The following is a 25,955-nucleotide window of genomic DNA, read 5'->3' as shown; positions in this document are numbered from 1 at the left end:
TTTCTTTTAAAAAAAACCCTGCGTGAAATGATGGCGATATCAGGGGGTGTGGCCTAATATGTAAATAAGTTCTTGCTGGACCGTTTCTTCAAAAAGCTGTGTGTGAAACGATCGTGATGTCAGGAGACGTGGCCTAATATGCAAATGAGTTCCTGCTGAACTTCTGCCCCAAAAGCGCTGGGTGCCTGGCTGCTGAGCAGCATCAATCCGGGAATGTTATGGGGCAGACTTTGTGGCTCGATTTTGCTTTGCAATTTGTTCTGGGAGCTTCTGTGGAAAAGAGTCTCACAGATTTTCTAAGTAAATACCAGGCCTTGGATTCAGTGGGAGCTCACAGGAGCACAGCTCCTGAACCTTTCTGTTTTGTTTTTTTTTCACTTTTTAAACTTTTATTTTAATACCACAGCATAACAACATGACAACACAGATAACATAGAATACACCATAATGAACATAAGAGATACAACAATCAACCCTCCCCGCCACCTTCCAACCACTCTCCCATTCACACAAGGAGCATTAGGGGTTCATCAATTTACCATCTCTATTATTCCAAAACCAATCCTTTGCTTTTCGCCCAAACATAAATAGGATCCCATGCCTCTTTACACTTTTGTAAGTTTCCATCTTGTAATCTTGTGGTCAATATATCTAATTCCGCGGCTTCTAATAATTTGGATATAAATTCCTCTCTGTTAGGCATTTTTGACATCTTCCAATATTTGGCATATAACATTCTTGCAATCGTAACTATGTGGAGTAATACTTTTGTCACTGTTTTAGGTATATTTTCTCTACAGATATTTTATATAGCTCTGGTGAATGGTGTAGTCTTATTTTTAAGATTTTTTGGGTCCATGTATTGATCAGGGCCCAATATTTTTTGGCGTAGCTCCTGAACCTTTCTGAGAGCTCCTCCTCCTCCTTCTGAGAGTTCCACCTCCTTGTCCATTGAATAGTAAGTGCAGCTGCATAACAATCCCTGGATGAGCTCCACCACCTGTTTTTCTACAAAATGACCCCTGGTAAATACTCTGAACTAATCTGCATTTTGCAAAAACACAAGAAGTGCTGATGAGTGCATTTGAAATTGTGTTCCTTTAAGACAGGGGTGTCAAACATGCGGCTCAGGGGCCGAATCAGGCCCCTGGAAGGCTCCTATCAGGCCCCCAAGCAACTGGCTGCCATCTGCTTCCTTCTCCCTCTCTCTTGCTTCTTTCTGCATCACAGCTTGCTTTGCCAAGCTTACTCAATCGCACAAGAGCTATGGAGCAAAGCCTCTATTTTCTCCATTGGCTGAGGCTCCTCCCTTGGAGGGGAGGGAGAACTTGCTTTGCCAGGCTCCCTCAATTGCACAGCAGAGCTACTGAGCCAAGCCTCTCTTCCTTCTATTGGCTGAGGCTCCTCCCCCTCCTGCTCCCCTGGGGAAGGAAGGAAAGAGCCAGAGCTTCCCTTGCCCAGTTCCCTGGCTGGCATGGGAGAGATACAAAGAAAGCACCTCTAAGACAAGTGCTAATGTTAGAAGATTGTTTTAAGGTTTTTTTTTTTACATTGTGTTTGTCTATGTCCTTTATAAAGTTTATATCTCTGCTGCCTAGTCATAAATAGGTACACACATGGCCCAGCCCAACCTGACATGGCTCGACCTGGCAAGGCCTAACATGTCAGATTTGACCCTCATAACAAACGAGTCGACACCCCTGCTTTAAGATCCCCCTAGTAGCTTTGTGACTCCTAAGCTAAGTGTTGCCAGGTCCAGACCCCAGGAGAGCTACTGTCCTTTAAAAGTGTGCAAAGGATCATTCTGCTTGGAAGTCAGCCTCACTGAACTCCACAGAGGACAGACTTCTCAAGAAGGACTCTCCTAGCCTTCTGCTGTTATTTGGGGAAGTCGTGGGATTAGGATCCCCAGGTTTGTGGAAGCAGGATAGGGTGACCGATTGGCCAGGAAACTCAGCCCAGGCTTGCTCTTGTGCTTTCAGCAACAGCCTCCCCTCAACCCCTAGAAATGAGCAAATTAGTTTTTCACAGTCGGAATTCAAGGATTAAAATGTGCTCCAAGCAGCTGTTAAAGGCGCAGGAGCTGGGAGGGGGGCGGTAGTTGGCAGCCCTAAAGCAGGGTACTGTTTGGGATGGCTCCAGGCAAGAACTTCCAGGAGGGAGGAGCAGATCAAGGCCCGCCTCTGCTACTGATTGGCTGATAAAGAAGGTCGTGGGATAGCTTTCCAGTTTTATAAAGAACTAATTGAGAGGTGCTTGATTCTTTTTTTTTTTTATTCTTGATTTTGTCCGAGCAGCTAGGAGGGGATTTGGGTCACCCTTTGAGAGGATGAAGCTGGCTCACTGAGGTTGTCTTTGTATTGCGACAGTCTTCTGCTTGCTCAAGCTGTTTTCCTTGGCACCCACTAAAGGTTTCGTATCGGTAAGTCTGGCCTAAGAAATGGAGAGATTCATTTGTCTAGAAAATTTCTGTTTCTTTCCTGCCTGTGGTTGGAGGGGGAGTGTACACACACACACACACACACACACACACATCAATGTCTACTAAATTCAGTTTAGCACTTGAACTTATTGTAGTGCTATAAGGCAGGGGTGGCCAACGGTAGCTCTCCAGATGTTTTTTTGCCTACAACTCCCATCAGCCCCAGCCATCAGCCATGCTGGTTGGGCTGATGGGAGTTGTAGGCAAAAAACATCTGGAGAGCTATCGTGGCCACCCCTGCTATAAGGCTTTATGTTTTGAAACTTAGCAGGGCAAAAAAAACATCTGGAGAGCTACCGTGGCCACCCCTGCTATAAGGCTTTATGTTTTGAAACTTAGCAGGCCGAAAAGTATTCATGAGACTAACTAGCATCTGTTGCCATCTTCTGAAGTCTTTTTAAAATCTCGTTTGATGATCTCTTCTTTTTGTCCAGTGTTTTAATTGCTGGTTTTAGGACATTTTTGGTATGTATGCTGGCACTTGTTTTAATTGCTTTAATGATGCGAGGTTTTGTTGTTGTTGGTATTAATAGTTAAAATGCGATTGTATTATGTGTGTTTTAATTTGTTGGCTGCTTTATAAGGGCAGATGGGTGAGGTAGAAATACTTGTGAGAATAAATAAATAACAGCAAAATGTGGTGGCGCTCCTTTTGTCAAGTGGCCTTCCCTTTGCAAGGTGAATTTTGAACTTCTCATTAGCAGAATCCTGAAGGGAATGCTGGCAAGCCGTTGAGCACAGCCTCGCTGGTCTGGCCTGTGCGGGGCCCAGCCTAGGCAGCTGTGTTACCTTGAGCATGGCTGCCAACCTCAGGTGGGGCCTGAAGATCTCCCACTTTGACAACTGATCTCCGGATGATCTCTGCCACCTGGAGACAATTTGTAAATCCAGAATATCTCCAGTCACCACCTGGAGGCTGAACCAAACAATCGCAATCACCATGAATTAATAACTACAAACATGCTTCAAGTTTTAGCACTCTTGCAAGATTGTGGTCAGTATCAAAGAAAGCTCTCCCTCCCCCCACCCGCCCTCCCCAAGAGAGGAGCCTCAGCCAATGGAGAAAACAGAGACTTTGCTCTGTAGCTCTTGTGCTGAGAGAAATCCCGGCAAAGCAAGCTGTGACACCGAAGGAAGCAAGAGCGAGGGAGAAGGAAGCAGACTTGCTCACAGGCCTAACAGGAGCCCTCCAGGGGCCTCATCCAGCCCACGGGCTGCATGTTTGACACCCCCACTCTGGCATTATACCCTGCTCAGGTCCCTCCTCCCTCCAACCCCCTCCCTCCATGCTTCATGCCCCCCCCCCCCCGCCAAGTCTCTTGGTATCTCTTGAGTGGGAAGCTGAGGCTGCCCTCGTGTTTCTGGAGCAGGGCCATATCTTAATCCTGGGCTTGCCTTCCAACTTGTCTGTTGTGTCAGATGTTTCCGTTTACATGCCAAAAATTCTTGTTGACTGATGTCTTGGAAACTCCTTCTATTGGGGTTTGGGAGGAGGAAAGGAATGGGCGGCTTTCTAGTGTGCATTCCTCATGTGCACAGGGATTGGCTGTCTTCAGTCTGGCATGTGTGTATGCCTCCCTCTAGGCCGCCCGTGTGCATCTTTGTTCCAAAAGCAAGAATGCACACTTGGCATCTTCTGCGCGCAGCTCATGTGGGATTTTCTGAAAGGAGATCAGACAAACTCACATCTACGTTAAGTGATCTTGACTTTGCACTTGAACATATGTTACTCCTTGTGCAGTAGATTCCTGTGCCCTGTAACTGGCACAACAGAGCCTCTTCTGTGCATGATGAAGATATTGGATTTATATACTGCCCTATACTCTGAATCTCAGAGCGGTCACCAACTAGTTTACCTCCCCCCGCCACAACAGACACCCTGTGAGTTGGGTGGGGCTGAGAGAACTCTTACAGCAGCTGACCTTTCAAGGACAACTCCTACCTGAGCTCTGGTTGACCCAAGGCCATTCCAGCAGGTGCAAGTGGAGGAGTGGGGAATCAAACCCGGTTCTCCCAGATAAGAGAGCTCTGGCTGACCCAAGTCCATTCCAGCAGGTGCAAGTGGAGGAGTGGGGAATCAAACCCGGTTCTCCCAGATAAGAGAGCTCTGGCTGACCCAAGGCCATTCCAGCAGCTGCAAGTGAAGGAGTGGGGAATCAAACCCGGTTCTTCCAGATAAGAGTCCGCACACTTAACCGCTACACCAAACTGGCTCTCATGAGGCGGCCATATACTGAGCCAGACCATTGGTCTATAGGTCCATCAAGGTAGTATTGTCAACTCTGCATAGAAGGTGGCTGGTCAGAGCTGGTTGAAGGTATTTTGCCATCCCCGAAGCAACAAATACCGAGGTGGGGGGGGGGGAAGGACTGTGTATACAACATCACAAAAGAAGCACAAGGCTTCACCGTAAACACAAGCTGTGCAATAAATAATACTAAAGCAACTGAAAAAAGACTGAAATGTAATTTACAAAGTCTGTGAGGGAGCAATCCCATCTCTACATGAGACTCAATGCAATGCAGACTCGACTGAAGAGCACATGGAGTTCGTACCAAAGATCAATCAATTAAAGTAGAACTCCCATTCCTTATGCTGTACTTCCCTGCTGAATAGAAATGTTTCTGATGTTGCCAAATTCTTGCTGGTCCAGGCGCACTATTGTGTTGTAATGCAACGGAATGCTAGCCGAACCGTCCCGTTTCCCACAGTGGCTTCCTCAGGCTTGCATGCTTACAGGACTCATTTTTCAAAAATTCAATCACTCCGAGTCATGCATGGAGGCTAGCGTCAATTGCTGGCCAGGTGATTCCAGTGCTGGCCAGGGGATGGCCCAGATCCACAAGATGAAGGTGTTTGTCATGCATGCCAGTGGCAACCCTAGAAATGCATCTTCTCCAGCCTTCTCCCGCCCCACCCCCTCAGGCCCAAGGACCAGCCATGAGGCAACCAGGGGTGGGCAAACCACTCTGTAATTTCAATTTTTATGGCAAGGTGTAATTTTAGCTTTCAGAGTTCTGCAAGTCTTAAACTGCTGAGCCCAGGGAAAGCGGCAGCAAAAGGGCATGTTTGGCCTACAGGGCGTTGACTCTCTTTTGTGGTTAAATCTTTCTCCATTACTGGGTGCCTTTGCTGTTGTTATTTTCCTAGGTGATTGTTGCAGCTGACATCTGGGAAGCCGAGGTGTTCCTTGATCATTGGCTTGGGACTCCGGTGCCCTTCAGGTGAACCTTGCAAAGATGCTTATCGGGGTGGGGAAAAGGGGCGCCTCTGCCCAGAAAACAAGGAAATTTCTAGAGAAGTTGGTGGATGAAAAGACACGTTGCCTCTTTGTGTCTGTTTGCTGAACTTCTGGAGCGATGTGATCTGTGTTTGGATCTCTGGCAGAGCTAGGTAGCGTGGTGTTGATCTTTCTCCTCAAAATATTACAGTGCAAAAACCAGTGAAGTAGATTCAGGGTAGACAATAGGAAGGGTTTCAGCCTATGGATGATTAACTTGATTGCCATGGAGCAAGGGTGGCCAGACTGTGACTCAGGAACCACATGTGGCTCTTTCACACGTTATCTGGTTCTCAGGGCCCCTCACCATCCCGTCAGCCAGCTTGGAAAAGGCATTTGTTTCTTTAAAAGTTTAAATCACTTCTCCAAGCCAAGCCAGCCGGCAGCTTGGAAAATGTATTTAAAGTTAAAGGTGCTTTCTTTCCACTTCTCTCTCCCTCCCCATCTAGTTTCCTTCCTCCCTTCCCTTCCCTTCCCTCCCCTCCCCTCCCTCCTGTCTCAACAGCTCTCAAACATCTGATGTTTGTATCTCATGGCTCTGAAACATCTGACATTTATTCTATGTGGCTCTTATGTTAAGCAAGTTTGGCCACCCTTGCTATGGGGCATAGTGGCAGTCAGTTTCACAGTGGCATAGCTGTTTTCCATGAGTGGATAGGCTTTTGTGTGGCTTCCCCACTGCTGCTGCTGTTGCTGCTGATACAAAGCCACAGCACCAGGGATTCCACATGGCAGGTTTCCTTGTCTTTTCACTGCACAGCCCCTTGGCAGTGGCCATCTCTGCTCCTGTGCCCCAGAGGACTTTTCAGTTTTGGGGGTTTTTTTTTAAAAAAAACAATGGTCTCTCAGATTCTCTGATTTCCCCACTTTCATTTTTTAAAAATAAGTTTCTTGCCACTTTCATTGCGAAGATATAAGGGGAAAGGCATCTCTCTGCAACAAGAAGGGTTAGCGACCTATTCTTTGCTTTAATCGAAAAGCTGGGAATTCAGAAAACCGGATAGATTGTTACAGTGTTATAACACTATAATGATATTCAGTTGCCAATTAAAAGCACAAGCAGTGGAGGGGATATGGCTAAAGGGAAGATGGAAAAAACCCAGGAAATACACAAAGCACCCCGATGGGGCTCTTTGGGGGCGGGGATCCCCCCGGTGGCCTGCTCCCTGCCAATGGGGGTCCTCCGCCCCCGGGGGGAGCTTGGCAGTCGTATGCCTACGTGACCCAGAAGTGCTGGAGGCACATTGGTGACATTGGGAGGGGGTGTGTGTGTGTGACACTCTGATGTTTGGCAAAACTCTATGGTAGAAATTAATTTTACCATAGAGTTTTGTCCCCAAACCAGAGTGTCACCACCTGACTTCCCTGGCGTGGCTAGGTCATTTCTGAGTCACGTAGGCATGTCACATTTATTTTCAGGGTTCCTCCCTGCTCCTGGTAAGTTCACTCCCATCCCCTACCAGCAGGTCCAAGGGACCTGACAACTCTATCACCGCATGACTGAAGGTAAGCCGTGGCAGCCATTTTGTGGCTGGCCCCGCCTCCTGTGGCAACCATTTTGTGACTGTGCCCACCATGCTGTGTGAGAACTCCAAAGGCTGAAAAAGGTCGGAGATCCCTACTGTACGACAGCACACCCTCAAAGAGCTCTCTCCCCTCCCCAAACCAAGAGCTCTCTCACCTCCCTTTCCCGAGATGCTATACCCAACTCTCCAGGAATTTCCCAAGATGCAGTTGGCAACCTTAAATAAAGAGACCTTCAGTAAGAAAGGGAAATTGTGGCTGTATTTCTTTACGATTTCTTTTGAAAGGCAGAATAACAATAAGTCAAAATAATTTAAATAAATAAATAGGGGCAACAATAGCAATTACTGCAGGGCCTATCTTGGCTTGCCCAACAAATGATGCTTCTTTGGTACAGTCCAGTACAGCAAGTGGCTGTGCCTCCCTGCTTTTGTGGAACAGCTGGAGGGACTTTTCTGCATTTTGCCCTTCACAGTGACCTCTGGAAAGCCATAAGGACGGCTGCTTGACGGGAACCAGATTTTGGATGCTGTTCAGAGCACATAAACACTGCAAGCCGATCGCGCGAGCTTCTTGTTACATAAGCCCTAATTGAAATGGATGTGACTTCAGTAAGGCAGATGGCAGCAAAGCCAGTGACCCTTCAAAAGGAACATGACACTGTGCAGTTGTGGCCTATTTTAATGAGTCCTGGGTTCAAATCCTTCCCCATCAAACTTTGGCAAACCTTTTCACCCCCTCTTCTTAATTTGTCTGTTAGGAACATCCATCCTCAACAGGAATTCTGAAAGACACAAAGGTATAAATGTTATTTTGAGAGGTTTTTGTCTCTTAGGCTAGAATGGCTACATTACCAGCAAGGTCTTAACAGTAGGATGTTTGGAAGGTCATCAATTCATAGGTTACCATGGCTGCTTACAGACGGGCAGTTTGGGGCACATGGGAGGCGTTCCAAATCAGGCCGGCTCAGAAAGAAGTGTCCTAAACCATCCACATGCACCCTTGCAAGCTGTTCCCATTCTGTCTGCAGGGCCACTTGGCACAATAAGACTGCTGTAGCTCACCATCCCTGTAGCTTGGTTTGAGTTTTCCCCATTCATTTATTGGTTAGGCACATGTGCACTTATGTGCCCATGCACCTATGCACTTGAAATCATTGTGGTTTTTTTTAACAAAAAAGCTGGAAGCGACTTGGGGTGGCTTGGCAGGTTCACACTGCCAAGGCACCTCCCTTGCACGCTTCGGCATCCAGATGCTAGTGAGGCGATTGGCATGCGGCTCAGAAATGTGCTACCACTTCGAAAGTGGTAGCTTTTTGAGCCACTCTGAGGACGCTGGAGGATGGGGTGAGGACGGGATGAAGGTGGGCGGCAGGTGGGCTTATCCTACGAGAAGGGCGGGATGAAGGTGGGCAGCAGGTGGGCCTGTCCTACAGGAAGGGCGGGCTAAAAATTGAATGAATGAATGAATGTGCTCATTTGGACGGGTTTTTCTAGTCAGTTTCTGAGGCATCTCTGGGTCGCCTCAAACTGCCTGTCTGGAAGCAGTCCATAAGTCAGAAGACGCTTGATGCCCCCTCCCGCAAATAATCACCCCTCCTGCACCCAAACCAAAGTTAGCTTCCTCCTGGGCAAGCCCCACTGAAAGGGCCCCAAGTTGCACAGGAAAACTTTGTCTGCCTTGTGTTGAACGATAGCCACTATACAGAATCTCTGGCCAGATTTGGTGGGCCTTCAGGCAGCTCAGTGCTCTCCGCTGCCATAAGCAGTGGACATCTCAGGGGCAGAACAACCAAGCTTTGCTTTCTTGGGTGCAAGAAGCGCCAGTCTTACGACACTCGAGTCATGTCCATAAAGCAAATGTCCCCAACCTGCCGGCTCACATTGGGTTGGTGGGGGGATCGCCTCCCAACGTCACTGGCATGATGATGTCACTCGCCTCTGAATTTCGCAAGTCATTGCGGCAGCGACCTTGCATACCGGCCGCTCTAGGAGCTTCCGGGAAAACTCTATAGTTTTCCCAGACACTCTAGCAATTTGGGAGGGAAACTCTATGGTAGAGGCTGTGGGGGACTTGGCAACCCTAGGAGCACAGCGCAGGTGAAGCAGTGGAACTGCTGCCCTCACATCAGTTACCTAGAGAGGGAGATCCAGGTGGGAAGCCGTGTTGGTCTGAAGCAACTGAACAAAGTTTGGCGCTGGTGGTGCTGTGGCAGAATGCGTTCTCTCTGGTCTGCAGGGTCTTTGATGCCCCGCCCTCCTCTCTTGTAGCCACCGCCCTTTTTAAGGGATTGCCTGTGGGGAGGAACAGGACTCCCAGCTTCCCTGCCAGACTTGGAGGCCTTGCCTCTGAGTCTCCCACTGCCCAGTGCCTGGCCACTGCAGGAACTCATTAATGCCTTGGGCACCATTGGAGGCATAGCTGCTTGCTACTCCCCTGGAGCCCCTTTTAAAGTAGTGTTTCCAGAATGATGGAGATCTATGTGGTACACAGAACCACTCCCAGCATCAAAAGTTTAAAGTGTTTATTAAAAAGAAAATGTTTACAAGCATACATTTAGCACAGCAAACAAAATAAATTGGTAGAAATGCAAATCCTCTCACTATACATGCGCCAGCAGCTGTTAAAATAGGCCCTTTAGCTTAGCTGTTCTAGCTCTTTGCAGAGTTTCTCTTACCTTGAAGCTTGCTCCCAGCGGCTGCCTGCTTGCAGACCAGAGCTCAGAGTTCTCCCCAGCCCAGCAGCCCAAAGAAAAGAGAGCTTTCTTTTGGCTCCCAGGAGTTTTGGCTCCCAGGTCAGCCCAGGTCAGAGAAGTGCTTTCTAGCAATCTCCAGGAGTTTTTTTTCTGGAGACTGTCTAGCATCCTCATACCTCCAAACCTCTATTCCCTGCTAGAAGAAGGGAATGCAAGTGTGTGTGTGTGTGTGAGTGGGGGTGTGTGAACTGGCTCATCCCATTGTCTTTCCTAGTAGATCTATTAGCATCTGTAAGGAAGTGGGTGAGGTACAATCAAACTGACTTCCCCATCCAAGAGAACTGCATCCAAGAGTACTAAAAGAGTTTGCAGATGTAATTTCTAAGCCTCTGGCTATTATTTTTGAGAATTTTTGGAGAACAGGTGAGGTGCCAGAAGATTGGAGGCAGGCAAATATTGTCCCCATCTTCAAGAAGGGGAAAAAAGCTGATCTGGGTAACTACCGACCCGTCAGCTTGATGTCTATACCTGGAAATGTTTTAGAACAAATCATCAAACAGTCAGTCCTGGAACATTTAGAAAGGATGGCTGTGATTACTAAGAGCCAGCATGGGTTTCTCAAGAACAAGTCATGTCAGACTAACCTGATCTCTTTGTTTGAGAAAGTGACTACCTTGCTGGATCAGGGGAATGCTGCAGACGTCGTTTATCTTGATTTCAGTAAGGCTTTTGATAAGGTTCCACATACTATCCTTGTTGACAAGTTGGTAAAATGTGGTTTGGTAGGTAGATCTGTAACTGGTTGACAGATCGCACCCAAAGAGTGCTTGTGAATGGTTCCTCATCCTCTTGGAGAGGAGTGACAAGTGGAGTGCCTCAAGGATCTGTCCTGGGACTTGTTTTGTTCAACATCTTTATCAATGATTTGGATGAAAGAATAGAGGGAATGCTTATGAAATTTGCAGATGATACTAAATTGGGAGGGGTTGCAAATACAGAAGAAGACAGAAACAGAATACAGGATAACCTTGACAGGCTGGAAAACTGGGCTGAAACCAATAAAATGAATTTTAACGGGGATAAATGTAAAGTTCTGCCTTTAGGTAAGAAAAATCCCATGCGTGGTTACAGGATAGGGGAGACTTGTCTGGGAAGTAGTATGTGTGAAAAGGATCTAGGGGTCTTAATGGATCATACACTGAATATGAGTCAACGGTGTAATGCGGTGGCTAAAAAGTCAAATGCAATTTTGGGCTTTATCAACAGAAGTATAGTGTCCAGATCACGTGATGTGATGGTATCGCTTTACTCTGCTCTGGTAAGGCCTCACCTGGAGTATTGTGTTCAGTTTTGGGCACCACATTTTAAGAAGGATATAGACAAGCTGGAACGGGTCCAGAGGAGGAGGGTGACGAAGATGGTGGGGGGGTCTGGAGTCCGTCCTATGAGGAAAGGTTGAAGGAGTTGGGCATGTTTAGCCTGGAGAGGAGGCGGCTGAGAGGTGATATGATCACCATCTTTAAGTACTTGAAGGGCTGTCATATAGAGGATGGTGCAGAATTGTTTTCTGTGGCCTCAGAAGGTAGGGACCAGAACCAATTAGTCGAAATTAAATCAAAAGAGTTTCCGGTTCAACATTAGGAAGAACTTCCTGACAGTTAGGACAGTTCCTCAGGCTTTCAAGGGAGTTTTTGGGCTCTCCTTTGGAGGTTTTTAAGCAGAGACTCGATGGTCATCTGACAGCAATGTGGAGCCTGTGAATTTAGGGGGTGAATTTTCTGCATTGTGCAGGGGGTTGGACTAGATGACCCTGGAGGTCCCTTCCAACTCTTATGATTCTATGATTCTATCCCTCTTCCTGCTCTCTGTCCAGAGAAAAGTGGCGGTGGTGAGGAGCTTTTTAAAAATGACTAGTGGAGGTTGGCAAGCAGCCAGGAGAAAATGCATTTTGTCACAAGCACATTTAAGGCCACCAAAGTTTAATTCTGGGTATAAGCCTTTCTGTGCATGCACACTTATGTATCTGAAGAAATGTGCATGCCCATGAAAGCAGCTTATGCCCAGAATTAAACTTCATTGGTCTTAAAGGTGCCCCTGGATTCGGACTTTGTTTGAGAGAGAGAAAATTCACTTCTCAAGCAACATGCAATTCCCTCCGTTCAGAGGTCCCCAACAGAGAAGGTGCCCATGGGTGCCCTGGCACCTGCCAGCAACTTTCCCAGAACCCACCCCCAAAATGGGTGGGGCCTGGGGGGCCAAAATGGGCGGGCCGCTGGAGATTTTTAAAAATTTGCTTTGGCTGCAGCTACCCGAGCAGATTCACTGTGGGCTAAAAGGAAGCCATGGCAGCCATTTTGTTGCCGGTTGCAGCTCTTGTGGCAACTAGGGTTGCCACCCTCCAGGTGAGGACTGGAGATCCCCACAAAATACAACTTTTATCCAGGCTATATAAATCACTTATTATTTATTTAAAACATGTATCCCACTTCTCCTGGACAAAAATGCTCTGGAAGATGGACTGCATGGCATTGTATCCTTCCAAGGTCCCTCCCCTCTTTAAACCGCACTCTCCCGGACTCCATCCTCAAATCTCCAGGTATCTCCAAACCTGAAGGTGGCAATGCTACATATTGTGGCTGTGCCCAGCACCCTCTATCAGAATTCCAAAGGTGCGCCCAGGCCCCAAAAGATTAAAGGCCCCTGTCTAGGACTGCCAGGTCTGTGTTGGAAAATACCTGGAGACTTTGGGGGTGGAGCCATGAGAGGGCGGGGCTTGAGGAGGGGAGGGGCCTCAGCATGGTCCAATGCCACAGAGTCCACCCTTCCAAGCAGCCATTTTCTCCAGGGGAGCTGATCTCTGCCAGCTGGAGATCAGCTGTAAAAGTGGGAGATCTCCAGGCCCCACCTGGAGGCTGGCAACCCTAACCCTGTCTTAGTTGTCCTACACCAGGTCATAGCTAGCCTTCTTCACTAGCTAGGGCTGCATGCTTCCAGGTACATAGAGCCAGTTTGGTATAGTGGTTAAGAGCACAGACTGTATTCTGGGAAACCGGGTTTGATTCCCCACTTCTCCTCCACATTCAGCCACCAGGGTGACCTTGGGTCAGTCACAAGTTCTCTTAGAGCTGTTCTCTCAAGAGCAATTTCTGTCAGGGCTCTCTCAGCCCCACCTACCTCACAGGGTGGCTGTTGTGGGCAGAGGAAGGGAAGGAGATTGTAAGTCACTCTGAGACTCCGAATGAAGGAGGGGTACATATCCTCCTCCTCCTCCTCGCCTCCGCTGGATTGAAAGTTGAGGTGGGGGGGGGCACAGTCTCCAGCCGCCTTGAGCAGGGAGGATTCTCCCTCAGAGCCTGCCTTAAACAGCCCCTTGTTTCCTAAGCATCTGGCTGTGTTCACTGTCCTAGTAGATAACGGGGGAGCAGCTTCACTTCCTCCCCAGAAGGAGCATGTGCTCCTGCTTTATGAATGGAAAAATGTTGCATCACAAAATGTGAGTCTGGTTTTGTTTTTAATTCATCAGAGGAGGTGGGACTGTGTTCCCGGAGGGATGACTCACGGGCTAGTTCCACGCAGCTGTGAGGAGGGATCTCACCTTACATCACCTTCTCCAAGGGCTCATTCAGGGATGGGGCTGCCACCAAGCTACACGATCCCATTGAGGAAGCCTGCACGAGTGTTAAGGATGTTGAACATGCTTTGGTCCAAAAGCCCAATATTTGCTACTTCAGGCAAACCCAGAGCTGGAGACCCCTTTTCAGCACTGGCTGCAGAACTCTTGCAATAAAACAGCTTTATTCCAGGCCCAGCTGGTGGCAAACATATCCCAGTCTTGAGTTTTCTTTGCTCCTGTTACCCAAGAAGACTCTTTTCACCAGAGGTGCTGGGGACAGATCCTGGGTCCTTCTGAGAGTTGCCAGATCTAGGTTGGAAACCCCACAATGACTGGTATTCAGAGGTACAGTGCCTCTGCAAATGGAGGTTCCACTTGGCCATCAGGGCTACTAGCAATGCTCCCTCTAAACTGTGGAGTCTTGTGAGCAAAAATTCTACTTTGTGAGCTACTGGCATTCAAATTGTGAGCTGCTGCATCGATGAGTTTGCTCTGGGGCCATTTTTCCCGAGCTAAGACAAAAACGTGTGAGCCAGAGGCTAAAAAACTGTGAGCTTGCTCACACTAACTCAGCTTAGAGGGAATGCTGGCTACTAGCCATTGAGAAGCTACTCCTCCGTGAACGTGTCCTTGGTTGCTGCATCCTGCGGCAGTGAATTTCATGCGTTACTTATGTTTGCATGTTAAGTGCATTGTGTTGTCTGGCTGCCTCAAATCTCCATGCAGTAGGGAGTGGGGCACTTTCACACACACTAAATAGTCCACTTCCAATCCACTTTCAATGCACTTTACAACTGGACTTGCAAACCCTCTTCCAAACAGTCACTGAAGTGGATGGAGCTGCATTATTTAGCGCAGGGGTGGCCACACTTGCTTAATGTAAGAGCCACATGGAATAAATGTCAAATGTTTGGGAGTCACAGGACATGAACATCAGATGTTTGAAGGGAGGGAGGGAGGAAAATAGATGGAGGGGAGGGAGGGAGAGGCAGAAGGGAAGCAACTTTAACTTCAGTTGTATTTTCCAAGCTGCCAGCTGGCTCGGCTTGGAGAAGTGATTTAAAGAGACAAAGGCCTTCTCCAAGCTGGCCGATGGAAGCTTCAAGAGCCACACAGTATGTGTGAAAGAGCCACATGTGGCTCCCGAGCTGCAGTTTGGCCACCCCTGATTTAGCGTGTGTGAAAGCACATCTTGAGCCTGTAGCTTGAGTCTGTATTCTGCTCCTTGAGTAGGCTCCGGGTTTCGGATTGCCAGCCTCTAGGTGGGATGTGGAGATCTCCCAGAATGACAACCGATCTCCAGACGACTGAGATCAATTGCCCTGGAGAAAATGGTGGCCTTGGAGGGTGGCTTGTATGGCATGAGGGTCCCTCCCCTCCCCAGACCCTCCCCTCCCCTGGCTCCACTTCCAAATCTCCAGGAATTTCCAGGACAGAAGCTGGAAGAAGCCCTCTCACAGAGTTCCTCACTGCTCAGCGATCCTTGCCTCTCAAAAGCCAGTGCTTGTGGATGATTAACATCGATCCTCCCCCTTCTTTTCTTGCCAGCTTTTGAGCATCCACCAGAAATCACAAACCACCAGCTGCTCTCGCAAGGAAATTCCTTCTCTCCCCATCAATGATGGAGAACGAAGCCTTTTCGTCTTTTATTTTCTTCGGTACTTTACTGATCCTGAAAATGTATTCTCTGGCCATCATCACCGGGCAAGTCAGACTTCGGAAGAAGGTAGGTGGCTGGTGCTTGACTTTTAATGGCATTCCACAGTCAGAGTTATTCCCTCTTTGCCCGTTCCTGGGGTGAACGTTTGAAATTCCTTTATAAAGACCAGCCTAGCTTTTTAAGCAACTGGATATTGTACAAGTTTGGAAACTAAAAAACATATTTTGTCGGGTTCCAAGGTCTGCCATTTTTCTTCACTGGGAAGCCTGTGGCTTCAGAGTTTGCCAAGTGGGTAAAAAATTCCTTCTGGAAAGAAACTGCCCCTTTTCCCTCTTTTTGCCTAATGTGAGAAGCTGGTTTAAAAAAAAACAAAAAACCATGCACTAAGAAAGGAGTGATGTATTCAGGTGAGCAGCCACGCTGATCTGAAGCAGCAGAAAGAAGTTGGAGTCCAGGGGTATCTTTAAGATCAACCAAGGTTAATTCTGGGTCTAAGAATTTGTGTGCAGGCAAGCTTAAAGAAGTGTGCCAGCACACAAAAGCTTAGACCCAGAATTAACCTTGGTTGGTCTTAAAAGAACCCCTGGACTCAAAAGGAGTGATGTGTGAGCCTTCTGAAGACTGAATGTCTAGATTTTTAGACAGACTTGTACAAGTCCTCTAAGATGAGTTAGTGTGGGCTAGCTCACAGATTTTTTTCACCTCCGGCTCACACCTTTTTGTCTTAGCTCAGTGCAAACTAAATCAGTGCAAACTAATTTGTGCAGGAACCAAATAACTCACTCGCAACTTTCATGCCAGTAGCTCACAAAGTAGAATCTTTGCTCACAAGACACCACAGCTTAGAGGGAATATTGTCTGGAACCTGTTCTGGAGGGGGTAAGCATGGGAATATTCTCTGCAAAGCAGAAGTGAACTTTCAAATAAACTGGGTTGACGTGATTGATGTTAAAGCACATGGAACAGTGGTTATACCTCCCCCCCGCCTTCCATTTTGTTCCCTTTTTCTGTTTCCTGGCAAGGGGGAAGGCAGCAAGGAAAGATCTGTCCTGTTGTTTATTCTGTTCTGTCGAAAGCTTCAAACCTTAATGGAGCAATTATTAACAGTAGTTTCTTCTCCCTAGCCGAGCTCCTTAAAGACTCAAGTGAGTGGCCAGATTCTTGGTAAAAGTTCAAAGAAGGTTGGCTCAGGCCGGGGTCCTCACCACACTAGTATGGAAGTCCCATTGAAGTGGGGCGGTGGGGAGGAGAGCTTTCTTCCAAGTAAACATGTCTAGGATTGCGCATGGCTGTGCAGAATGGCTCTCTAGGGTCTCTGGACTAACTCCTGTGACTTCTGAGTTTGCTGTTCGTATTCTTGCCGTAAACTGATTGTGATTGAGTTTTAGGGCTGCCAATCCCTAGGTGGGGGCAGGGGATCTCCTGGTCTGGAGTCCCTCCCCCCACTTCAGGGTTATCAGAAAGCGGGGGGGAGGGAAATGTCTGTTGGGGTCTCCATTATTCCCTATGGAGATGGATTCTCATAGGTCAGGGTATAATGGAAAATTGATCTATGGGTATCTGGGGCTCTGGGAGGGCTTTGTTTTGAGGTAGGGAAACCAAATTTGCAGCGTAGCATCCGGTGACATTCCTTAAAATACCCCCCCCCCAAGTTTCAAAAAGATCGTACTGGGGGATCCAATTCCATGAGCCCCCAAAGAAGGTGCCCCTATCCTGCATTATTCCAAATGGAGGGGAGGTATTTAAAAGGTGTGCAGTCCCTTGAAATGTGATGGCCAGAACTCCCTCTGGAGTTCAATTGCGCTTGTCACACCTTTGCTCCTGGCTCCACCCCCCAAAGTCTCCTGACTCTACTCCCAGAGTTCCCAGATATTTCTCGAGTTGGACTTGGCAACCCTATCAAGTTGTGATTTTTTTATCTTTGAAAAGCGGTTGACGGTGAATAAGTTCTGCTGAAATCTGTAGGGATTGGAAAGTATAAGGGGTGGGTGACTAAACAATATGAGTTTTCGTGCCCATGAAAGCAAATCCCTGCAGGCTGAAGCTTGTCTGCCAAAGGGAAAAAACACATCACTTTGTCCTCTGCAAAAACACAAGTTTCCTTTTAAAAAAAAAGAATTGCTGAACAAGCTGGTTTTAGGCATTGTGTTTAGCAAACAATCAAAGCATAGCTCAGAAGGCATCTCTTTTTTATTGGACTAACCTGATGGTGTGGAGGTGTGCAGGGTTTGAGGGCTTTTTTAGTTACACAAGACTCTTCACTCAGGTACTCTTACGAAGTAGCAGGACTTGTTGCCAATTGCCATGAAAGGCTGAGGTTATGCTGGGGTTTCCTGTACATTTGATACAGCAAAGAGGGGCTTTCTGGAGGTCTTCTTCACTCAGTGCCTGAAAGGATGTACTTCTAGTGCAGCAGAATGATTTTAACTCCATTTCTACACAAGACACTGGTCTGAGTGTGCCCCTATTCCTGACTGGATAGGGCAGAGCCATGCATGGGGGAGGGCTTCTGGTGTCCTGGCCCCACTGATGGACTTCCTGATGGCATCTGGGTTTTTTGGCCACTAGACCTTTAATCCTGGTTTAGCCCTGTCCCCAAAGTGAAGTTCTACACTAGAATCAGAGAATCAGGGAAACCAACTAGTGTAGTCAGCTTGAGGACAGGGCTAAACCAGGATTAAAAGTCTAGTGCGGAATTGAGAAGAGTGTTGGACTGGAGGGGGCATTGGCCTGATCCAACATGGCTTCTCTTATGTGACACAGAGTGTTGGACTGGATGGGTCACTGGCCTGATTCAACATGGCTTCTCTTATGTTCTTATGTGACACAGAGTGTTGGACTGGAGGGGGCATTGGCCTGATCCAACATGGCTTCTCTTATGTTCTTATGTGACACAGAGTGTTGGACTGGAGGGGGCATTGGCCTGATCCAACATGGCTTCTCTTATGTTCTTATGTGACACAGAGTGTTGGACTGGATGGGCCACTGGCCTGATTCAACATGGCTTCTCTTATGTTCTTATGTGACACAGAGTGTTGGACTGGATGGGCCATTGGCCTGATCCAACATGGCTTCTCTTATGTTCTTATAAGGAACTACTTAAGTTCTTATGATCCATAGAGGTCATAAGTGACCTCTGTTCTAGGGGTGCCAGCTGCCAGGTGGGATCTGGGGATTGCCCAGAATTACAGCTCATAGAACCTTCAGGTAGCACCCAGAGATCACCTGCTATGACAAGTGATCTACAGATGACCAAGATCAGCTCCCCTGGAGAAAATGCATGCTTTTTAGAGGGTGGACTCTGTGGCATTGGATCTTGCTGAGGTCCTTCAGCTGCCCAAACCCCACCCTCCCCAAGCTCCACCCCCCAAATCTCCAGGTATTTCTCAATGCTGAACTGGCAACCTATGGGGGTTCCAAAGGGCAAGAAGAGTTTTGTGCAATGGTGGATTGGCCGTAATGGCCACTGGGGAAATCCCAGAGGATTGATGACCTAGGGATTCTGCCATTGCTGAGAGCAGCCAGCCAGCCAGCCGTGGGGGGCAGCGGGGGGGGGGGGGTAGGAGGTAGGCCCAGCTGAGCATGAGATCATTGCTATCCTAGCTTGAAATTTCACTTCTGTTTCATTCTGCTTTTTAGAATTTACATACTTCTATTGTAAGAGAAGTTGGTCTAATAAAAACATTTGACTTCTCTGCAGTTTGGTTAAAATTCCCCAGAGGGCTGTTAAGTCCCCCCTGATTACTAGTAGGCGATGGAGGTTGGGTTGCCAGCTCCAGGTTGGGGAACTCCTGGAGTTTGGGGGATGGAGCCTGGGGAGACCTCAGCGGGGTCCAATGCCAGAGAGCCCACCCTTCAAAGCATCCCTTTTCTCCAAGGGAACGGATTTCTGTGGTCTGGAGACGAGCTGTAATTCTGGGCAATCCCCAGATCCCACCTGGAAGCTGGCATCCCTAGAAGGGCCTTCTCAGTTGTGACTCTGAAATTATGGGAGGGCTGGGAGGGCTGCAAGCAGGGGGGAAATTGTTGGAGGGAAGCTGGCCCAGGGCCCCTGAAAGCATGGGGGCCCGTAGGCCAGTGCTTACTTGGCCTAATTGTAAATCCGGCGCTCTCCGCCACCACCTGTAGCCCATCCCACCCCTCCCTCTCTGCCTTCTTTGCATGCTCTAGCTATGCTATACCACAATCACTGTGTAAACTATGGCTGCGATCACACATGGTAAATAATGCAGTTTCAATCCAGCCTCAATGCACTTTCAAATTGGATTTCGCCAGTTCACACAGTAAAATCCAGTTGGAAAGTGCACTGAACGTGGATTGAAACTGCATTATTTACCATGTGTGATCGCAGCCTATGAATACTATTTACTGTAAGTTAATCAAATAAAGTTTTTCATATAGAACCAATATCGACTTGTGGCTTTTTGATCTCTTATTACGTACAGCCATGGTCTACATTAACAGCATATACAAAAAATATAAAAATCATAAGTTGTACAAAAGCCCCACACTTCTGATGCATGATAGTCACTGGCTCCTTAAAGTGCTCACTGTTTTGGCGCCAAAAAGCAGCAGTCCAGTCTGTGGCGGTAATAGCCCCAACGGATTGCCAGTCAAATCATCAAACCGTCGGTCCTGGAACATTTAGAAAGAATGCATGTGATTTCTAAGAGCCAGCATGGTTTTCTCAAGAACAAGTCATATCAGACTAACCTGATCTCTTTGTTTGAGAAAGTGACTACCTTGCTGGATTAGGGGAATGCTGTAGACGTCGTTTATCTTGATTTCAGTAAGGCTTTTGATAGTTCCACATACTATCCTTGTTGACAAGTTGGTAAAATGTGGTTTGGATCCTGTTACTGTTAGGTGGATCTGTAACTGGTTGACAGATTGCACCCAAAGAGTGCTTGTGAATGGTTCCTCGTCCTCTTGGAGAGGAGTGACAAGTGGAGTGCCTCAAGGATCTGTCCTGGGACCTGTTTTATTCAACATCTTTATCAATGATTTGGATGACGGAATAGAGGGAATGCTTATGAAATTTGCAGATGATACTAAATTGGGAAGGGTTGCAAACACAGAAGAAGACAGAAACCGGATCCAGGATGACTTTGACAGGCTGCAGAACTGGGCTAAAATCAATAAAATGAATTTTAACAGGGATAAATGTAAAGTTCTGCATTTAGGTAGGAAAAACCCAATGCATGGTTATAGGATGGGGGAGACTTGTCTTAGCAGTAGTATGTGCAAAAAGGATCTAGCGGTCTTAGTGGATCATACGCTGAACATGAGTCAACAGTGTGATGCAGTGGCTAAAAAGGCAAATGCAATTTTGGCCTGTATCAACAGAAGTATAGTGTCCAGATCATCAGAAGTATAGTGTCCTCACCTGGAGTATTGTGTTCAGTTTTGGGCACCACATTTTAAGAAGGATATAGATAAGCTGGAACGGGTCCAGAGGAGGGCGACGAAGATGGTGAGGGGTCTGGTGTCCTTCCTATGAGGAAAGGTTGAAGGAGTTCTGAGGTTGAAGGAGCTGGGGATGTTTAGCCTGGAGAGGAGGTAGCTGAGAGGTGATATCATCACCATCTTCAAGTACTTGAAGGGCTGTCATATAGAGGATGATGTGGAATTGTTTTCTCTGGCTCCGGAAGGTAGGACCAGAATCAATGGGTTGAAATTAAATCAAAAGAGTTTCCGGCTCAACATTAGGAAGAACTTTCTGACCGTTAGGGCGATTCGTCAGTGGAACAGGCTTCCTCGGGAGGTGGTGGGCTCTCCTTCCTTGGAGGTTTTTAAACAGAGGCTAGATGGCCATCTGACAGCTATGAAGATCCTGTGAATTTAGGGGGAAGTGCTTGTGAATTTCCTGCATTGTGCAGGGGGTTGGACTAGATGTCCCTTCCAACGCTATGATTCTATGATTCTAAGTGCTCCGTTTCGAATGTCTCCTTTATCTAAGGTCCAAATTCTCAATGATCTCCACTGAAATTGTAATAAAGGTCCATTCTAGGCTCCTATGGTGCTCAGTTCTCCAATTGGTGCGGAGTAGAGTCGCTATAGAAATTCTATATTGAAATACAAACTATTTGTCCTAAAACCATCAGTTTGGAAATATATTAATGCAGAAATTATCAGGCAGAGTAAAAATATTACACTCACCCTTAAAGAAATATTTGAAAACTCATTTATGTCACATGGAATGCTGCTGCCCCTTTCTCTGTTGGCTTTTGGCGCACTCAAAGGGACGGAAACCCTGCGTCTTTTTAGTAGTTTAACCAAATTGTCTTCAGGTGTTGAATCACCTTACAGTTGTTAAAGTCACATGACTGTATTTTAAAAGATTTTTGTACTGAGATATACAATGGTACTGCTAAACTACAGGCTTAATCATAAAAAAACAGGATAGATCTTATTCCTGCTTTAACCTATGTGGTTCCCTTCTTCTGAATCTGTGAATCAATCTTGCTTCCTGTTGTAGTAGTACTCTCCGTGTGTTCATGCAATTATACTGATGAGCAGGCCTCAAATTCAGTGGGAGCTCACAGGAGCACAGCTCCTGAACCTTTATTTTATTTATTTAGTTTGATTTGTATCCCGCCCTCCCCGCCGAAGCAAGCTCAGTGTGGCTCACAGCATAAAAACACTAAGAACAGTTCAAACAATATACATTGTAAATCATACATTATACAAATTATTCATTTTCAAGTTAAAACAATCAAAGTTCATTAGGTGCTAGGTCTTGATGTTATACATATTTCAGTTTTTCAATGACGACGGTACTCCTTCTACAATGTAAACGCCATGTTAATTAAAAGCCAGCTGGAAGTGGTTTTGCAGGCCTTGTGGAACTGGGCAAGGTTCTGCAAGGCCCGCCCTTCCTCTGGCAGTTGCTTCCACCAGTGGGGGGCTGCAATCGAGAAGGCCCTGTCTCTGGAGACTTTCAGTTTGGCCTCCCTTGGTCCAGGGATTACCAATAGATTTTGTGAACCAGATCGAAGTACCTTCTGGGGTATATATGGGGAGAGACGGTCCCTAAGGTAGGCAGGTCCTCGGCCATATAGGGCTTTAAAGGTAATAACCAGCAACGAATCCGGTATACTATTGGCAGCCAGTGCAGTTCCTGCAGCCCTGGCTGTGTGTGCTCCCACCTAGGGAGCCCCAATAGCAGCCTGGCCGCTGCGTTCTGCACTAGCTGTAGCTTCCGGGTTCGGCACAGGGGCAGTCCCATGTAGAGGGCATTACAGTAGTCCAACCTCAAGGTGACAGTTGCATGGATCTCTTGCCAGGTCGTCACGCTCCAGGAAGGGGACCAACTGCCTCACCCGCCTAAGATGAAAAAAGGCAGATTTAGCATTGGCTGCTATCTGGGCCTCCATTGTCAAGGCAGGCTCCAGTAGCACCCCCAAGCTCTTGACCTTGTGCGCCATTTTCAGTGGCGCACCGTCAAATGCTGGTAGGGGGATTTTCCTGCCCAGACCACCACGACTCAGGCAAAGGACCTCTGTCTTCTCTGGATTCAACTTCAACCTACTCAGCCTGAGCCGTCCTGCCACAGCTTGCAACGCCAGATCCAGATTTTCTGGGACACAGTCAGGCTGGCCGTCCATCAGTAGATAGAACTGGGTGTCATCAGCATATTGGTGGCAATCCAGCCCATACCTCCGGGCAATCTGGGCAAGGGGGCACACGTAGATGTTAAACAACATCGGGGAGAGCACCGCCTCTTGTGGCACCCCACAATTAAGTGGGTGCCTCCAGGAGAGTTCTCCCCCAATTGCTACCCTTTGTCCCCGACCATCGAGGAAGGAGGAAAGCCATTGCAAGGCCAACTCCTGAATCCCCGTGTTGACGAGGCGGTGGGTCAGTAACTGATGATCGACCATGTCGAACGCAGCCGACAGGTCTATCAGCATCAGCACCGCCGAGCCGCCTCGATCCAGATGCCGCTGGAGATCATCCACCAGGGCAACCACCACTGTCTCCGTCCCATGACCTGGGCGAAAGCCAGACTGGTGGGGGTCTAAAACAGAAGCGTCATCCAGAAAACTCTGTAACTGTAACGCTACTGCTCTCTCAGTAATTTTACCCCCAAAGGGTAAATTCGAGACCGGCCGATATTGTGCTAATTCGGCTAGATCTGATGTAGCTTTTTACAAGAGAGGGCGGACCACTTTCTGAGAGTCCCGCCTCCTCCTCCTGAGAATTCCACCTCCTTGTCCATTGAATAGTATGCACAGCTGCATAACAATTCCTGGATGAGTTCCACCACCTATTTTTCTACAAAATGACCGCTGCTGATGAGGCTTGTAGTTATATATCACAGACATATCACACTGAATCTGAGGTCTTCTTCAGAATGAATAGTCTCTCTAAACCAATGGGGAAATCCCTATTAACTAAGCGGATGTGGGACTTGTGTGCTAGGATCCGCACCTTGATCCAACACTAAATTGGGTGGAAAAACGCCATTAAAATGTTTTAAATAATGACTGAAATTTTAGGGTTGTTTAACTTGAGAAGTAGCCCCTGAAAGCAAAATTCTGTGCTGACCTGCCATCAAAAAACAAAACTGTGACGTGCAGGCTAACAGTGTTTAATAAAGCATTTAAGAGTCACGTGAATCTACTATATGCATTTTAAAGAAGTAAAATTCTACAACATGGTCCATCCCACCAGGTATAAGCTCATTTCGTCATGTCCAAAGACTTCCTCAGAGTATCTGGAGTATTCCTATTTCCTCCAAGGTTATCAGCCTCTTGTTTCAATTTCATTATTAATTGTTCTGCAGTGTCTTTACTTTCTTCAAAACTTCTTACCCTGGAATTAAGCCATGGTAATTATAATAAGATTCAACACACAGCTACATGGAGTTATCTAGAATAGCATACTTTGAGTTAGTTTTCAGAACTTTTTGTAGAGAGCTCTGCTAGCAAAAGTCAGAAGGCTTTTACATTTGGCTAGAAAAGAGTCTGGGACTAGCTACCTCCAGAATCATGCACTTAAGTGCTATTGAGAGCATTAAGGCCGTCAATCAAGAATGGCTTTTGCCATCCAAAAAAATGTTTTGCTCTTATTATAAACAGGTAGTACAAAAAAACCCCTACTGTGATGTGCTGGCTAAAAATATTTATTAAAATCATTTTAAAACCTTTGCAAATATCTTTTTGTATTTCATATTATGACAGAGCTCCATTTTCACATTTCAATATGGCAAAAAAAATCCAATGAACACCCGGATGTAAGCTCATTTCATCAATGGACTTCCTCAGGAGTAATCTTTCATACAATTCTTCCAGGGTTACCAGCCTTTTGTTACAACCCAATGTAAATATTCTTCTACACCATCTTCAAGTTCTTTCATCCTGGAATAAAGCAAAATACTTACAACAAGGCATACCACAAAGCTGAATGGAAATACATAATACTTGAGATTTTATATTGTTGTAAAAACTTAATAACACCTAAGTGCATGTGCTTCTATTAGAAGCTAAAGCCAGTCCAAACTTATTTTTTTTTACCAGATGCACGAGCCTTCCGGAGTTTGCTGGCCTTTAAGGCTCTCTACAATACTTTTATGGAAAGCATGCTGTTCTTTTGGATGGCCAATTGCTCTTCTGCTCTCTCTATTAGAGTCCTGTGCCTCTACTTAATGCAAAAATCTCTTCAGAGTCTACTGGCAATGGCCGATGTAAGAGACTGAAACCCTAATTCTAACTTAAAGACCATTCTGATAATTCCATGCAGCTGTGTGTTACATATTTGTTTCTTAAAGGTATAACAATGTCCAAAATTCTTCTAAGCTGAAACCCCATACAATACATCCAATTGAGTGGGCCCTTAGCATGATAGTTTGTACATAATAATTTTGAGAGCTGAACTGGGCTATATTTCTCATATTTCTCAATGGGAGTTCAAAACATTTCAAAGTCATATGAGAACCTATATTTCTACCATAAGACTCTAATGGAACCCCAATTGAAATTGTAATTACTTTCTTAACATTAAGACTATAACCAATAAACTGATCCACATTAGTAGCAATCTTCTGGATAGGAAATAATGCTCCTGAAAAGGTTATTCCATAGAAAATCTCTCAAGACATATGGGATTCCAGTTATGACAACCCCACATAAGAACATTCGTAAAGGGTTCCAATCCAATCTGGAATTTTGTTGTGGTTTTGTGTACGTCACAGAGGTAGGTGCCATGGAATTCCCAGCAAAATCACTTCCTGCAATGTGCTTGTACTCTTCTTGGGGTCATGGTAAAAAAAAATGCTTTAAAGCAAATGACTTGCATCAATCTTTCACAAACTGGGATTTTTCAGGAGCCTCTGACTTCATGCGTAGTATGAGATGGTAATGAGTTTCCAAATCAGACAGCCGTGGAGAATGGCCAGCAGCGCTCCCGGGTTGTGGGTTGCAATAGAGTGGAATGTCTGGGGCCCTGTGTGTGTCTGGGGACTTCTTTCTGTGCACATTATGCTTTTCTTTCATGTTTGAAATAAACATTCTTCTGCCTCTGAGATTTTTTTATTAATTGCAGCTCCCTGGAATTACTGGTGTTGTTCCCCACGATGAAGCAATTCTGGAAGCAGCATCTGACCTCCAGACGTCACTAAAATGAAAGCATGTTATGCAGAGTGGATACTGGGCACTGTCTGGGTTCTTTATAGCAGAGCTGATTTAGGGAATGTGCACA

General features: G+C 46.7%; 1 protein-coding gene across 6 annotated transcripts in view; it reads left to right on the top strand.

The window, feature by feature from the left end:
* Positions 1-1,809: 1,809 nt before the first annotated feature.
* The window catches only part of PTGES (prostaglandin E synthase), a 56,119-nt gene continuing 31,973 nt past the window's right edge, over positions 1,810-25,955 (top strand). The window contains exons 1-3 of one of the 6 annotated variants that reach the window (XM_060250664.1): positions 1,810-1,912; positions 2,370-2,422; positions 15,143-15,320. In XM_060250664.1, coding sequence (XP_060106647.1) covers positions 15,213-15,320 — 108 coding nt within the window. In that variant the 5' untranslated portion in view covers positions 1,810-1,912; positions 2,370-2,422; positions 15,143-15,212. Of the gene's footprint in view, positions 2,253-2,301; positions 2,423-2,760; positions 2,948-15,142; positions 15,321-25,955 lie in introns of those variants that run through there. The other 5 variants (XM_060250662.1, XM_060250665.1, XM_060250666.1 and 2 more) reach the window with 5 other exon arrangements.

The sequence above is a fragment of the Heteronotia binoei genome, chromosome 12 (assembly GCF_032191835.1).
Source record: "Heteronotia binoei isolate CCM8104 ecotype False Entrance Well chromosome 12, APGP_CSIRO_Hbin_v1, whole genome shotgun sequence".
Taxonomy (NCBI): domain Eukaryota; kingdom Metazoa; phylum Chordata; class Lepidosauria; order Squamata; family Gekkonidae; genus Heteronotia; species Heteronotia binoei.
Note: the sequence above shows the minus strand (reverse complement) of the source record. Positions and strands in the feature narration are given on the sequence as shown.